The sequence below is a fragment of the Prinia subflava genome (assembly GCF_021018805.1).
Source record: "Prinia subflava isolate CZ2003 ecotype Zambia chromosome W unlocalized genomic scaffold, Cam_Psub_1.2 scaffold_22_NEW, whole genome shotgun sequence".
Lineage (NCBI taxonomy): Eukaryota > Metazoa > Chordata > Aves > Passeriformes > Cisticolidae > Prinia > Prinia subflava.
Genome location: NW_026960606.1, coordinates 2,410,196 through 2,427,675, shown reverse-complemented (window position 1 = coordinate 2,427,675; position 17,480 = coordinate 2,410,196). Strand labels below are relative to the sequence as shown.

The following is a 17,480-nucleotide window of genomic DNA, read 5'->3' as shown; positions in this document are numbered from 1 at the left end:
GTAATGTCAGAAGTTTCTTATGCTCACAATACCCAGGATAAGACGAACCATGGTCAAAACACCGATGAATCCTGAAAACTAAGCAAATTGAGGAGCCTGAGGATGTTTGTGACAATGCAAAAGCATGCTTGACGTGAGAGAGGAAATGTTCTCTTCAAGTGAACCAGCATGCAAAATAGACTTTTCCAGCTATCAGCTTGGCTACACTGAAGTTTACACTACACCCTGCAGCAAACTCACTGCCACAAGCTCCAAACACCTAATTCAAAAATCTGCTGGGATTACAGCATTTGTCCAAACATACTTTGTGCAGCAGCAGCTGAAAAGCTTTATTACACAGATGTATTTAGTATTTCTTAGAAGTAATATCAGCCTCTAACAAAGTTATTTACACTCACTGTACACTATACTCACAAATCTTTCACTGAGGCTCTGGCATTTTCCCAGAACTGAATGAACAGTTGTGAACCATTGGCAAGCAGCAGCCTCACAAGGGTATTTCCTCCATCTGCAGTGAAATGCCTGCGCTTTTCAGCTCCTGTTTCTATGATAAAAGTCATTTTCCAATCACCAAGCATATATTTAACAACTAAGCTACCAGGTCCTATGGACAGTTGATAAGTGAGGACCACAAGAAAATATACTCTGGCATACTCATAAAAACTCAACAGCAACAAATCAGAAATATCAAAACCTTATTAGTGCTTTGACATGATGTACTGAAGTTAAAGAAATTAAAATGAGTTCTTGTGCTGATCCTGGTAAAGGAAACACTCCCACTATTTTTTCTTAAGTGTTGCCATTGTTTCAAATAAAAACGAAAACTACCAATATTATACAGAAAATGTTTGCCTTCATCCATTTTCCAGCAATTTGTATGTATTCTATTTCTTCCCTTCTGATAGTTTCTGTAGCTAAACTTAATTTTATTTAGCCAGAAGAATATAATCACAATTTTAAGAGGAAAACCCAGAGTCATCTACAGTACGTCAATATTTGTCTGGTCCTTCATTGTCCATACAACATTCGATTTTCAGTGCCAGGAGTTTCCTCTATTTAATAGCACACTGACAACATACTATACTTGCTCAATACTCACTACTAAAGATAATTACCAGTCCTGTATAGTAATTAAATCACAGGAATCAAATTGTTCTCAGGTCAAACAACATGAAATTTCACTCATCTGCACCTAACTTGCAATTGACTAGGGAACACCACATTTAAACAAAAATATTCTTCAAATAAACACCTGGTCGTTACCTTCAGACAGCAAATACATCAGCTTCCTTGGTTGTTTCAATCATTAGTCATGCTGCTAGAATTGTTTATAATACATTTAAATGCATGGCTCCATTTTCCAGCCACAGGTTCACATTATGCCTTTCTCTGCTAGACTAAAACAAGAACGCATTATATGCTAATAAAGTAACCTTTCCAGATTCAGTAAACTAAAAACTCACTCTCAAACACCAATACTATCAGTAAATATTTTCTGCTATTTTCCACATTTTTTTGTTTTGTAAAAGCAATGATTAATTGGATGCAGAATTTCAGAATCAAGTTCGGGAGAGTCCACATACTGAAATATAAATCAAGAATAATTAAAAGACAGGGAAGACTGCCTACAGGCAAAAAGACTACAATAGGGTGGTTTTTTTGCCACAGCAACAGTTCTTTAGGAGATCATGCTGAGCTGTTCTTTTTTCATCATCCACTACAATGCTGAAAATATTTCAGTTGCTGCTTTCCAGACACCAGCCCTTTGTTCTGGAGGTGTGCCTTTATTCCTATAAAACAAACGGGCACTTGGCTATATTAAAGTATTTTTCATTTGAGAACAGGTCAAGACTAGCAGAGCTCCAGATTTCTGTATAACTGGCTTATTTTAATGGCCATTCCAATATTTTTTTTTTTATTATTTCACACAAATTTTATTCAGCAGTGACCTTATTACTTCCAAATCATTGATAAAGACACTAGATGGCATCTGGCCTGGGACTGGATTACTTTACAGCCCTCATAGAAATGCCCTCCTGCAAAAGATTTATTGGCTAAAATTTTCATGGCAGATTTCAATCCACTTAATATGTTTCATGATAGCATGTAATTATATTTAGAACAAAAGATGTAGATCAAATCTCTTACAAGGTCATACTCTATATCTTTGCAGTTAATTTGAAATTTACTTAAAGACCAATATCAGGTTTATTTGAAGTGGACCTATTTTCATACAACTACACTGAATGGCACAAGGTGCATTCTTATGCTTCCTTTTTTTTTTAAATCAAATGAATCAATTTTACTTTATTTTTTCCCCAGGGATGTTTTGGGCTAATTTGCTTGCAGCTCACTATTTCATTCACTCTTTTTGAACACCAGCACATGAATAACTTTCTCCTAGGTTACAGGGATTTTTCCAGCACACCAAAATTAATAAATATTAACAACAGGCTAGGGATTTAATTTGCTGTTCCTTCAAGATTCATATAAAAATTACTTGGGTTTTGAAGCCGAGCTCTAGAAAGACCGGGGGCTAGAGCGACATGAGACCAACCAGTATGGTTTTAAGCACGTACTCCGGTTTATTCCGCGAGATGGCGGGTTATATACAGAGTGAGTCGTTTACATTTAGCAGGTGCACTGTGATAGGCAGTGGACATACAGAAGTATGTAAACAATCCAGGGTTAAGGTAGCTACAGAGATTTAGTGCCATTACTTCTATGCTGTAAGTGTCCATACCTTAACATATTCCTAGTAGCAGATAAGTTTATCTGCTACTACGTATGCTGAACGTCTACGGCCTACTAGACCCAGGCCTGAGGCCTAGTTCGGCCTAGTTTGGAATAGCTCAAATCGTATCTGTGAGCATATCATGCCCACGATACCTGAGAAACTCGGCCACGGGGTTTGATAGTTAATTACCTAACCAGCATTGCTCAACACCCCTCCTGTATTACAAATGCTGCATTGAACCAGCAAACAGGGATAAGACCAAGGCCATAAATTTTCAGTACCCTTAGCCCTTAGTTTACTTCTAGCATATACTGCAGAAACAGAGGACAGGTTTAAAGAAGCGGCCAGCTTTTGCTGACAGTAACTGATACAGAAAACCTATGAATTTTAGAACTTGTCATTTTCTTGAAAGACATGTCCCTCTCATTAGGTAAGGATGCAGCTTTTCTATCTGTTATATGAGACATTCACACATTTCTGGGGATAACACTGACATGCCACCCTAGAGGAAGAGGCAAAAGAGATGACTTCCGAGACAATCTCTTACTCTTCTGAAAATAAACTTGAAATCATGGATGTTCATATAAAAGATGAAAGACTTCTTAAAAGCTGTTTTCCTTTCCATGTTTCTTGCTATCTAGCTTGTTTTCTGAACTACTTAAGCTTTAATACAGTAGCTGAAAACTTAAAATCATAAATGCGAATTTCATGCATGATGATCACAAATGCCAAATATATTGCAGACATGAAAACATCTCCTGCCTGTTAAAGAATGAGAACCCAAATTCTTGTACTTTACACAACACATCATGATGAAACAACAGGAATTAAGTAATTAAGTGCCAACTTCAGCATAGTACTAGCTCCTTTTTTAAGATTATGAACATGAAGTGGACTAAGTGGAACAATTATGCAGATTTAAAACAAAAAGCATCAAATGAGGAGTCTAAAGTTGATAGTAAACTTCAGTACTTTACATAAAAATCTTGTGATAATATGACTTTAAATCCTTACATAATAGGGGGAAGTATGCAGTTAACACTCATCAGCATTGAACAGTGAAAAATTATAATTTATAAAAAAATAATTTGGGATAAAACTTAAAATTTTATTATCTATGTATTGTCCGCCAAGAAAAAATAAATTAATATTTCTTGATTCAATTTATTCTAAAAAAAAGCTTATATAAATATATTTTGAAAACAGGAATTGCAGCAAAAAACACAATAAGAAATATCACTGCATGTATGCAAAGTATTACTTCAAACATTTAGTTTTTGAAGACAACACAGAAACTCTGAAAAGGGTAAATAATCAATCGGTCTACCTAACAAGGCACACTTACATCTTCATTCCAGTCTTCTGCAGTCCATTCTTCTACTGAGTTTTTCCATGCTCCTATTGGAATTAGAGGAAGGAAAAAACAGTTACAAGCTAAAAGCACAATGTCATATTTCAACCATTTTGCTTTATATGCAATCCTGTTTTCATTATTCGTGGAACACAAAGCAAGGAGATAGTGGTTGGAAACATGGGAAGCTCTAGAAAACTGTTTTGCAGATTTAAAATTTTGGGAGGTGAGTTTGTTTATTTTCCCATTTAATTTCTAATTTCAGGTATTTCTTAGCCACTTTGGTACCAGACATAATTTGCATGAACATATGTCTCTACGCAGTGAGTAACTGCAAACATTGGAAGAACTTCCTCCTATGACAGTGAGAGGTTACTCAACCCTCCCACGGGATCTCCCAGTTTCATGTGCAAATTCATACAGAGCTTGAACAAAACATGACCACAACACCTCCTCTACCATCCATAATCCTACTGTCACCATACTCAAATTCAAGACCTAAACTATGCCTCTGGAGGCTCCTTTCCAACATCTTAATTCTCTCCTTGGGGAAAAATAAGCCAAATACCCAATACCTGCCCCTGAGAGAGCAATTATTTTAAAAAACATATAATGGATATAATGGCAGCAGAAGAGTCAATAGCTTCCACTGTAGCTGCAAAATGCTTTGTCCCATAACTTGTCGCAGAGTTTATTTGGCAAACACTGGAAGAGAGCACACAGGCCACAGCATCCAGCAACAGGAAAACTACAGGAAACAATCCTACAGATGCAAAAACCTGATTGATCCAGGTAGTTCTTTCATTGTAGAAGGCAATCAGGCTGGTCAAGCATGACTTCCCTTTAGTGAATCCATGCTGACTGCTCCTGATCACCTTGTCCTCCATATGGGTAGAGATGGCCGCCAGAATGAGGGCTCCATCACATTTCCAGGGACTGAGGTGAGGTTGACTGGCCAGTAGCTCCCTGGGTACTCTTTCTTGCTCTTTTTGAAGACTAGGGTGACATTTGCTTTCTTCCAGTCCTCAGGCACCTCTCCTGATCTCAACGACCTTTCAAAGATGATTGTGAGTGGCCTCACTATGGTGTCCACCAGCTCTCTCAGCACTCCTGGATGCATCCCGTCAGGGCCCATGGACTTGTGGATGTCAAGTTTGCTAGGTGTTTTCTGACCCAATCTTCCTTGACCAAATGAATGTCTTCCTCCCACCATTCCTTTACCCTGCTCTCCTGGGTCAGAGATCCCTGAGGGTTGGTCATGTCAGTGCAGACTGATACAAAGGCGGCATTCAGTAACTCTGCCTTCTCTGTGTCCTCTGTCACCGGGTGACGCAAGCCGGAAGATCCCCAGCTAGCTCTGATTCCTGGCTGTGCCGGGGGCCATTCCCAAATCTGCCAGCAGGTTCAGGTAACGGTGCAGAACAAGGCTGTTCTTCTACAGCAACAGGTGTTGCAGTGTCTAGGTTTCAGAGCAAGGACTAGAGAAGGCTCTTTTCCATATGATTTCTCAGAGACCTTTATTCCCCAAGATGGGGAGGATGAAAAAGAGAATGAGACGAAGCTCTCGCGTACTTTTAAACCGGAGGGTGAGGGGCATGAAACAAACAGGTGATTGGCCCCAGGGCAGACTGACAGGTGTTTTTCTATAACATAGGGCAGGGTCATGGGAAAGATGGACAGCTAACCGAAGCTTCCAGAGACAGGGAAGGGGCAGGAGAGGTGGACAAAGAGATGGGGAGGAGATACCTTTGGACGGTACCTGACTTACTGGGGGGGCAAACAGGGAGGAACCATTTGGATACATAACTCCAAAACAGCTTAACAAAAACCCACCACCACAACCGGGGTCCCCCCTGGATTTAGTAACGGGCCCATATTATCCTTAGTTTTTCTTTTGTTATTGTCTTATTTGAAGGAGCCCTTATTGTTTTCCTTAACATCCTTGGCCAGATTTCATTCCCGATAGGCCATGGCCTCCCTCATCTCATTTCTACTTACTCTGACAACCTGTCTATATTCATTCCAAGTGGCGTGACCCTGCTTCCATCTCTTGTGTCTTTCCTGCTTATGCTCGAGTAGTGACAGGAGTTCTTTATTCATCCATGCAGGTCTCTTGCCCCCTTTGCCTGCCTTCTTGCTGATCGTGATGCATTGTTCTTGAGCCTGGAAGAAGTGGTGCTTGAATACTGACCAGCATTCTTGGACTATTCTTCCCTGCAGGGCCCATTCCCATGGGATTGATTCTTCCAAGAAGATCCTTGAGGAGGCCTAAGTAAGCTCTCCTGAAGTCCATGGCTGCAATCTTATGTGTTGCCCTCTTCCTCCTTGCTCGATACTGAACTCCACAATCTCATCGTCACTGCAGCCAAGGCTGCCCCCAACCTTCACATCCCCAACAAGGCCTTCCCTGTTTGTCAGTATAAGGTCAAACAGCCCACCATTCCTTGTGGGATTCTCTACTACCTGTGATAGGCAGTTGTCATCAATGCTTTCCATCATCTTCCTGGACTGTTTGTGCTTCACTGTGTTGCTTCTCCAGCAAATGTCACGGTAGTTAAAGTCTCCCACAAGACCCAAGGCCTGTGACTTTGAGGCTACTTCAAGCTGCCTGTAGAAGGCCTCATACACTTCCTCCTGCTCAGGCAGCTTGTAGCACACACTCACAACAGTGTCACCCTTACTAGCCTACCTTTTATCTTAACCTATAAGCTCTCAACTTGCTCATCATCCACCCCAAGACAAAGCTCCATACATTGCAAATGTAGCCTTACATAGAGGACAACTCTACCACTGCATCTTCCTGGTCTGTGTCTCCTAAACAGTGTGGCCCTTCATGACAACACTGCAGTCATGTGAGCTATCCCAATCACAATGAAAGCCCTGTGACTGCACACAGATGTGTAGTTCCTCCTGTTTGTTTCCCATACTGCATGTGTTGCTGTAGCGGCAATTTAAAGAGGTATTTGAATGTGTCAATATCCCAGTGGGGGTGCAAGGGAATGCCTAAGTCTTGCCTTGTGGTTACATCACTTGTGTGAAATTTAAAAAGTCCAAGGGCCGAGTCCTGCATTTTGGCCACAATAACCCCCTGCAATGTTATAGGCTGAGGACGGTGTGGCTGGACAGTGCCCAGGTGGAAAGAGACCTGGGGGTTGTGGTTGATAACGGACTGAACATGAGCCAGCAGTGTGCTCTGGTGGCCAAGAAGGCAAATGGCATCCTGGCCTGTATCAGGAATAGTGTGGCCAGCAGTGTGCCCTGGTGGCCAAGAAGGCAAATGGCATCCTGGCGTGTATCAGGAATAGTGTGGCCAGCAGTGTGCCCTGGTGGCCAAGAAGGCAAATGGCATCCTGGCCTGTATCAGGAATAGTGTGGCCAGCAGGACCAGGGAGGTCATTCTTCCCTTGTACTCGGCCTTGGTGAGGCTGCACCTTGAGTACTGTGTCCAGTTCTGGGCCCCTCAGTTTAGGAAGGACATTGAGATGCTTGAGTGTGTCCAGAGGAGGGCAACAAGGCTGGTGAGGGGCTTGGAACACAAGGCCTGTGAGGAACAACTGAGGGAGCTGGGGTTGTTTAGCCTGGAGAAGGCTCAGAGGTGACCTTATCACTCTCTACAACTTCCTGAAAGGTGATTGTAGTCAGGTGGGAGTTGGTCTCTTTTTTCAGGCAGCAACTAACAGAACAAGAGGATATGGTCTTAAGGTGCACCAAGGTAAATATAGACTGGATATTAGGAACAAGTTTTTTTACAGAAAGGGTAGTAAAGTATTGGAATGGTCTATCTGGGGAGGTGCTGGATTCACCATCTCTGGCTGTGTTTAAGGAAAGACTAGATATGTGTTGGGGGTTAGATTTGCTTTTTTTTTTTTTTCACTTACAGAATTTTTTCCCATAAGTTTCCAAGAAGTCTTAATGACTACTTAATCAGAACAAAAGGGAGTACTTGAAAGACATAGCAACACAAGGCTGCACCTATTGTTTTTAAGTCTGAGAGTGTCCCTCAGAGGAGAGAGATCATGAGCTTTGAGAAAAGTAAAAAGACAGCTGAGAAAAGAAAACTCACTCTTGCTCTCAGTGCTGAGGAAGACAGTCAAGCTGCCCCTCGCTGCAAGAAGAGTTCACAGCCATCACTCTGCCTCTGTCTCATCCTAAGAAATCTACCGTCATCTGCTCGTGTACCCAAGAATCCTGAGCTCGTTTTCTCCAGCCTCCCCCCCACTGCCACTGCTTCTTCAGAGCTTTGAAATTCCCCTGCTACTCTGCAGCCCTGCACTGCCCAGCCCTGCCAAGACACCCCTGCTGCTCCAGCTACCAGTGCAAAACTCCTCATCTCATCCACCAGTCCAAGACTTTCCTCCCTTCCAGCTCAGCCTCTCAGAGTCCTGCAGAAGCACCGAAATCAAACTACCCCGGGCTTTTTTGTGAAAAAAAAAGCCTTCAAGGTTCTTAGTTCTGTTTATTATTAATACTGTAGTTGTTGTTTGTTTGTTGTTTTGTCATATATACTAGTAAAAAACTGTTATTCCTATCCCCATACCTCTGCCTGAAAGCCCCTTTAATTTTCTAAATTAGAATAATTTAGAAGAAAGATATTCAAATTCTCCATCTCTAGAAAAGTCCTGCCCCCGTCCTGGCAGATACCTGTCTTTCAAACCAAGACAATGTGGCACTTGGTGCCACAGTTTAGTTGAGGTTAGGGTTGGGTTGGACTTGATGATCCTGGAGGTCTCTTCCAACCTAATGATTCTGTGATTCTGTGATCTTTGGTTGCTGGTGTCTGCTCAAGGCACCCTCTCTTAAGTCTCCTTTTGCTACTTGGGTGGTCACTGTAGTTCTCCCCTTCCCATACTTTATCTGTCAAGCCTGGCCCTGTCCCATCCATCTCCCTTCCAATCTAGTTTAAAGCTCTCTCAACAAGCCCTGCTAACACCTGAGCTAAGAGCCTTTTCCCCCTTTGAGACAGGTGGACCCCATTGGTGGCCAGCAGGCTCGGTGTTGTATAAACTGATCCATGATTAAAACCCTCAAAATTCTGCTGATAACACCAGCCTCAAAGTCACGTGTCCATCTGCATGATTTTCCTGTTTCTTCCCCCATCATTCCCTGCAACTGGCAGGACAGAAGAGAACACCACTTGTGCTCCAGATCCCTTAAGCAGTCCTCTCAAGGCCCTGACATCCCTCTTGATCATCTGCAGACTTCTTGTTGGGACTTCATTGGTACCCACCTGGAAAACCAGTAGCGAGTAATAGTCAGTGAGTTGGTAAGTTTCTTGGTGATGTCCCTTACCCAGGCCCCAGGGGGACAGCACATATTCCTATGGGTTGGGTCTGGTCAGCATATCAGGCCCCCCATTCTTCTCAAAAGGGAGTCACCAATGACTACTACCTTTCTTTTTTTTCTTAATTGAGGAGGTCATGATGGGGGGGGGTAGGCTGCCTTGCCTTAGGTGACCCCTCCATCCCAGAACCACCTTCATCCCCATTTTCCTTGTCCTCATATTCCAGGGCCTTGCACCTATTGTCTAAGGGCACCTGGGAAGGTAGGGTAGGTCAGGAGGAGATTTGCCTGTCACCCCAAGCAGAACCTTGTTTCTACTCCCCTCCATCACCAAGGTCCCCTCCTCCTGCCTGGTGGTGAGAGAGTAAGGGATCCATTGCTTCCCCACCACATTTGGGAGACTGAACCTACTTAGAATAATACTTGGGACATTTTCCTGATATTCAATTTAAACATTTATCTGTTGTTCTTACTTATGACCATGGTTCTGTGAGTTTATTCTTTTTAAATACTGAACACAACCCATCACACTTTTATTAGTTTACGTAAGCTGCTAAGTTTATTACTATCGATTATTAACACTACTTTTCCAATGCAATACTTCTAGTTTCAGTTATTTCACTGCTCTTCTCTGCACTAAATCTAGTTTACTAATGCCTTCCTCCTATTGAGGGGATTTCAAGCCTGATCTTGCCACAAGTGCAATTTCCTTTTAGTCCAAAATCCACCTTGGCATTATTGCAACTCCATATATCCTCTTCCCAACCTTTCCCCCAAACCTTGCAAAGCATCACAATTAAAGAATTTTCTGGTTTGCACTGAAATTATGCTATGTATTTTTAAGGATCCCTGCCATAGCAATTCAACCTAGATGACTGTATCTGACTCTTTCCTGTTTCCTTTAGTAACAAGTCTAGTTTAAAAAAGTTACAAAGCCAATAAAAAGTATACTACATTGTCGCAATTTGACAAGAAATAAAGACCCTTGACTCTAGTTCACCATGCAGAAAAGATCAGAAGACCTTTATTGCAATTCTTTTCAACCTTTTTATAGCCTGCTGTGCTAAAAAGGCATCTCATTGGTCCACAGGATGAACACCTCTCTCCATTGGTTAAGTAACACAAAGAACACCTGGGAGAGAGGTTATTATGGGAAAGGAATATTGTTTACTTAGAAATGTTATGGGAAGAAAAGTTGTTGACACAAAGCTGCCTGGGAAAGGAGAAAAGCGCCAAAAAAGTCTTTTGGGAACCTTAACAGTTCTCAGGCCTCAGAAAATTTGGCCCACACTACATATTTTTGGTAACTCTTCAGCTATTTCTCTCCAATTCCTCACTTCCTGTCCCACTATTTGATTTTTTTTTTAATATTCAGCCATAGATATTAGCCCAAAAATAATTTTAGTTTGGTCTATCCCAAACTTATGTAATAATACTTTCCTTCTGGATTACATTCACATTCTAGAATGACCTGAAAGTTTCCTAAAATGTTCCTTCTGACTTTTGCAGCAGTCCTAAAAAAACTAACTTCCTTGCAACTTTTAAGCTACACAATTCCCTTCTTCCCCCACTATAATTTTTTTTCTTTCATGTTGTTCTTCAGTTTCAAAGTTATTTAAGACTGCTCACAACCAAGATAATAACAAATTAATTTTTTCTGTTAAATTTATGAAACTACTAAAGTAGAAGTATCATTAAATTACCCACAATACCATTTTTATTACTTACTTTGAGAAGGTATCACCTCCAACATTATTTATAAGAACTGTTGTGATTTGAGGTTCAGGATCTCCCATGGACTTGTACATTACAAAAAAGGCTAAGAGACTGAACACTCAGCATGCCTGTAAGAAAATATCAATCATGCTATTCAAGTTTATTCCCTTTTGAATAAGGACTGGTTGTTTTGTTTTGTCCTACCTGTCCTTTCTCTTTACCCTTCAGTTTTACATTACTTCTATAAAAATTAGGATGTAGAAAACCCAATGCTGAATTATTTAAAATACAATCACACTTAAATATTATGAACCATTAAAGATTTGCCCTTTAGTCTCTCTCTTTTTTTTTTTATTTCAGCCAACAACACTAAATTTTACCTCCACAGAACCAACTAGCTTTTCTATAGAATTATACAATGGTGCACCTAGAAACACCTTTCATTCAGGCTACTGCAATTCCTCTGGCACCTGCAGCAATTCAGGACAAGAAGTGCTAGAGGTATGGGGCAAGTACATTTTGGAAACAAATACTGTAATTATTTTTAGTTGAAAATGTTGATGTTGATCATTTCCCAGCACTGATTTAAAGAGCAAATATCTAGTAAATACTCAAACCTCTGCCGAGTTTATATTTGTGCGATGTCTTTAGAAAATATTTTGATATGCAAAATTGGTTTTGTTTCCCCAGGTAGTTGCCCAGTTACCTCCTTTACAATGTAACTGCAGATGTAAGATACTAATTCTCCAGGTAGCCCATATGTGCTAATTTATAGGGTTTTTCTAAGATTAAAGACGAAATAAGATTGAATAATAAGGAATAAAGACAAGGATTTACATCTTGCCCTTTCTCTCTCTGTACATATCTGAAATCCTTTGCAAGCCCACTGCAGGCTATATGGGTTTCCATACATAAACATCACCCTCATTCACATCTTTAGTAACTCCACATTGGTAATATAATTATTACTGAGTCTGTTGATTTGTAAAGAACATAACAGCACTGTAAGTTGAGAAAAAAAATTGAAAACTAATACTTGTGATTAATATGCCAAATCAAAAGCTCAAATTTGTACAACCTGCTTCCAGTCTCACATCTTGTCTGCCACTCCTTCCCCCTACCTCTATTTCCATCTTCCTTTCCAGCACTTTCTTTTATTTTAAAACTATTACCTAAACTGCAACATATTTTAATAACCCTCAAGATGATTTCCATCACAAGGCTGAAAGTGTTTCCCACTTGGACAAAACTAAATAACGCAATTTTAAAGCCTACTCTTTTTCAAAAAGTCTTTTTGGCTCAGGGACTTATTTTTGACATTCCTATAGCTTGTCTCTAAAGAAACACTAAAACAAAACATTCTCCCTATAGTCATATACAGAGAGATGTAGAAGCATGGAAGATGAGGGGCTAATGTGTGTGCCTCAAACACCAATAGCCAGATGTCTGTAGAACCAACCAAGGATTGTTGGTAATAACACACTGCGAGAAAGAACAGGATGTGGCTAGAGAAGGGGCCATATGGAGGTAGGGTGTTGCAGTGTTTTATGATGTAAGAGTTCATTCCTGTACCCCATTTGCTGTTCATGGTTTTTCCCTGAACCTTCCTCTCCCAAGTTTCAGTCCTCCCTTCCCCAGACTCCCAGAACTTTCTTCGTCCCCTCCCCAGAGCCCTGTCCATCAACAAAAGGGGTTTTCCCCCCTCAGGAGAATTCCAGAAAAAGGCATTGAGTGATAGGAGGGAAACAAAGAAAGTCCCCCCCCCTCAGAAGAACACTGGGCCCCCTGGGTGTCTCTCTACCTTGGTTGACTCCTCCCCTCTCCCCTTGTTGGTGGGCTCCTTACCTTCTGTCCCCCACTCCTCCCCCGAATAAAAGATACAGCAGGCTTCGTGGTCGAGGTTCTGCAGGGGGTGTCAGACTTGTTCAGACACCCATGCTGGGCTACAATAAACTCTGGACTAAGAAACCTCGCCCACAGATCCGGCTTCTTCTTCACCTCATCCAGTTTCTCGGGCAAGTAAACATCAGAGAGAAAGTGGTCCCTTTTCCTGGCTTCCTCTGAGGTCTGCCTCTACTAGCCACCATTCCTGGTCAGGGACAAGATGGGATATGAACTAACATGTGGTCTGGGTGCTGCTGCTCCCAGCCACTGAGCCAAGAGAGGTATCTCTGTGGGTAACTGCAGCAGCTGATACCCTGTGGTATCAGCTGGAGACTCAGCAACCCAAAGAGTCCTGTCCCGTCTTGCAGTCCAGCAACACCGCAGTAGGGCAGCACTTTTCTGGGACAAACATCCTTGTTGTAGTTCCTGGAGATAAGCACAACCCAGTTCAGCACAAGCACAAGAATGAGATTGAGAAGTGGGCATAGATGGAGGGATGGGGGAATCAACATGACCAAAGACCCCCAGAAGCCCTCTGATCCATTTCCAGAAAGGTCTAGAAGAGACTGTGCATGAGAACTGATTTGCATAGAAACAAGAAACTTATCTCCAGGGTGGGGAAAACTTATCTATAAAAAGGCACCCCCACAAGGCCCAGGGTAACTGGGGTAAGTGGTGATTCTTTCTTTCTCCTTCCTCTTTAATTCATCTCTCTTTCTCTCTTCCCTTTCACCCTACCCCTTTATCCAAAACCCACTGCCATGTGCTTATATAGGAGATTAGGGACTAACACACCAATTTCCAAGCCAAATGTGCAATTTACAAATAAATCTCTCTAAGCTTTTGCAGACCTTCTGATTTTGTTATTCCTTTCAACCACAAACATTTACAAATCTTGGGTGCTCTCTTTCCCTTAAGGGTGGGATGTCACGAGACATTTGTGTTTTGTCACTTATGGTACCTTTCCCCTTTGCCTGAAAGTAAATAAGGATTAGCAGTAAAAAGGTACTTAGCACCCCAAAAGAACATTCATGCTTAACTAGTTTACTTTCAATTTCCACCAACCAAATGATTTTGCAGGAACTCTTCACACTGACACTCATTCATTCATACCCCTAAGAATCATTAATCTAACAAGGACGTAAAATTCCCAAGTGCCTTCTCACACGTTCTCCATACAATGTTCCCCAACTTTTCACACATGCCTCAAATTGTGTTACTGAAGTTCAGAGCAGTTCTCAGTGACACATGAACAGTCTAACAGCAACAATGCACTTGGCATCTAAACAGAAGTTCCACATGTCACTTTGGATTCCCACCAATCCATTTACTCAGCAGCACACCCCTCATGTAGACACATTTGTATTCTTACTGGGATCTGTTTACCAACACCAAGATACTCTTATTCCTAAGCATAATTCTTCCATTACTGAAAACTGAGATGCCTACAAGAAGGAACAGAGGTTGCCATAGGGAAAGCACATGAAGGCTACCTTGAGTTAACAGAGAGGGTCACAAAACATTCTAGCTCACTTAGGAAGTCAAACACTAGTCAGTCATGTATAAGCCTTACAGTTGCATTCATTAATAACTAATCAGTGCATTTTCTACCTCTAGTCCAGTCTCCTCATGCTTTTCTTCTCTATCTTCTTTTTTCAGCTAACCTTATTGCTTCTACAATACTTGTGACAGCATACTTTGTCCTCTGCTACCATATAGCAAACAACAGTATCAGCATTCCTAGGTGGAATTTACAAGTCATTAGGCATTCTTCTAACTTATCTGTTAAACTTATTTGAAAAATTAACATCAGTGAAAGTAAAAGATGTGTTTCTGTTTGCACTATAGTACCAAGTAATTTCAAAAGTAATTCCTAGGAAAGATGCCATAATTTGGCCAGAGTGCTGCCTTGCAGCAGTCATTAATACATTCAAGGCCACTCTCCCACACTGGACTAGAAGAGAATCAGTGACAAAACAGCTGTATCACAGGCCCTCCTAAACTCTGAGCCTGTTATTGTCTTCTCTGGTTAAGTGGAAACTAGCTTATATGAAGTTTAGAAAGCTGCATCTCAAAAAGCTCATAGGAGAGCCAAACAGAGCAGGCTCGGGCCTCCAGTCTTCTTCCACACTTGACACAGGTTGATGAAAAAATCATCTGAGTAGGCTTCAGCAGTGAAGAGATCAGAAGTTATCCTTTGCTGGGGTTAAAAAAATTCTCATATTACTCTATGGTTCCCAAGTGTGGACAACAACATAGATAAATTTCTCCATCCTGATGCAGGGGTTCCTGTGTCTTTATCTCCTGTAACAGAATACAGGAAGCAGAAAGGTATCCTGTTTTACCAATCTCAGACAAGCAGGTCACAGTCTTCATTTCTGAATTATCGTGAGATCACTGTTAAACAGTTCCTTCCCAAACTAGGTCTGTCTCTTGCCTTTAGCCAGGAGTGTGTACTTCACATTTGAAACTTCATACAGAAACACAGCTGCTTCTATCTTCAGAAAGGCCAATTGCTCTTTCGGCTTTCATTCAATTGCCTACTCATGCTTTAATTAATAATTCTCTTCAAAGACAGAAGATCTTAGAATTCTCCTCCATCCTAGAGACTAACATTCTTATACAGGTAGGGCTGCCAAAGCTATCCCAGTGTCACTGAGTGAATTCATATTTGTAAAGGGTTTTTTTTTCTACTTAAATATTCATACCCTGCTGTTCAATGCCCATGGATCAATCACTTTTAGTAGGACTTACGTGAGAGATGAGTTGTTTAGCTTAATGAGTAAGTTTTAAATAAGAATGAGTCATTTAAGAGTCATAATATTGTGTGATTTAGTACGTAGTTTGCTTAGCTTTACTTGCTTAGCATGAGTAGCTGTATTTTCACCATAGATATGCTTTTGGCTAGAATAGAGTTCACTTCCTTAGTAATTTTCCTAGTAGCTGGTGCAGTACTGTGTTTTGAAGGTATAGAAGCCCAGGGATTTCTTTGTTCTGGGTGCCTATTCAGAGGCACCCAGCTGAAGCTGACCTGCTGCTATACCACTCTATCAAACTACTTATTTTTATTAAATCCAGCACCTGAGACTGCTGTGGAAAACCTAGGGTTGAGCCTGAAAAAAAGGAAGTGCACCCAAGAGTGAGTGTGTATTAAAATTCCATTAGTAGAGTTATTGGGAACAGAGAGGGGGGTGTGGCCTGATCAGTGCAAACTGCACAAGGAGACAGGGCTGGTGCTTGACCTGATCAGAGTAAAGCACACAAGGATAAGTGATGGGAAATATACCCGACACAGAAAAGGGGGTGCCCTTGACCAAGCTACTACAAAACTGGGAAAGAATTTTGGTACAGCAAATTATCAAAAAGAAGTACACAGATATTTTATATCGAGAAGATTGGCCATTTATAACTAGAGATGGAACCCTGGCAGAACAGTGGCCACCACATGGGACCTTTGACCAGCACAGACTTACCTTTCTGCAACATAGACTAAAGGATGGGTTCCCAGGAAAAATGGATTACTGTTACATTTGGGATGGTTGGGCATGGGAGAAAAAACACCCAAGTCAAGTGCAAGATGAAAGAGGCATCACCAAAGGTAAGACTTGCAGTAGTTGAGCCTACTGGCCCAGACAAGCCTCAGATAATTGCTCTGCTGGCTGCTGAACTCTATCCTATGCTTTCTAGTGTCTTGCCTAATCCTGCTGCCATACAACAGAGGGCTGTGGTTGGAGCACCACCTGTATTGCAAATATTTACTAGACCACCTTGAAATCCTGGTGACTTGGTTCTATGTGGGAAGTAAAATGCCGAGACTAAGGAAGGATGCTGAGAAATATACTCAACTATTTTCCAATATCTGCATTGGATACAAATCCAAGCTAGGGAGACACTGAGGTGTTGCTGAGGAAATTATTCCAACCTGATAAGAGATAACAAATAATAAGGATGCTGAATTGGCTCAACAGGCAAGAGGTGACAGAAACCCTGGGCAGCAAATAATCCAAACTGGGACTATAACAACTACTCATTTTTTCATCTACCAGTTCCCTAGGGCTGCTCCCAATCCCTTCTCCACCCACCTTGCATTTGTGCTTGGGATTTCCCTGACCCAGGTGCAGGACCTTGCACTTGGACTTGTTGAACTTCATGAAGTTTGCACAGGCCCACCTGTCAAGGTCACTCTGGATGGTATCCCTTCCTTCCAGCATCTCGACTGCACCACACAGCTTGGTCTCATCAGGAAACTTGCTGAGGGTGCACTCAATCCCCCTGTCCATGTCACCAACAAAGATGTTAAACAGCACTGGTCCCAACACCAACCCCTGAGTAACACCCCTCATCACTGGTCTCCACTTGGACACTGAGCCCTTGACTGCAACTCTGAGTGCAACCGTACAGCCAACTCCTTATGCATCATGTGGTGCACCCATCAAATCCATGTCTCTCCAGTTTAGAGACAAGGATGTCGTACAGGACAGTGTCAAATGCTTTGCACAAGTCCAGATAGAT

The 17,480-nt window shown here is 41.6% G+C and overlaps 1 protein-coding gene across 17 annotated transcripts in view; it reads right to left on the bottom strand.

The window, feature by feature from the left end:
* The window catches only part of LOC134564852 (ubiquitin-associated protein 2-like), a 240,390-nt gene that overhangs the window by 121,802 nt on the left and 101,108 nt on the right, over positions 1-17,480 (bottom strand). For all 17 annotated transcript variants that reach the window (XM_063424089.1, XM_063424082.1, XM_063424094.1 and 14 more), the window contains one exon: positions 4,083-4,135. In XM_063424089.1, the coding sequence (XP_063280159.1) occupies positions 4,083-4,135 (53 nt within the window). The remainder of the gene's footprint in view (positions 1-4,082; positions 4,136-17,480) is intronic.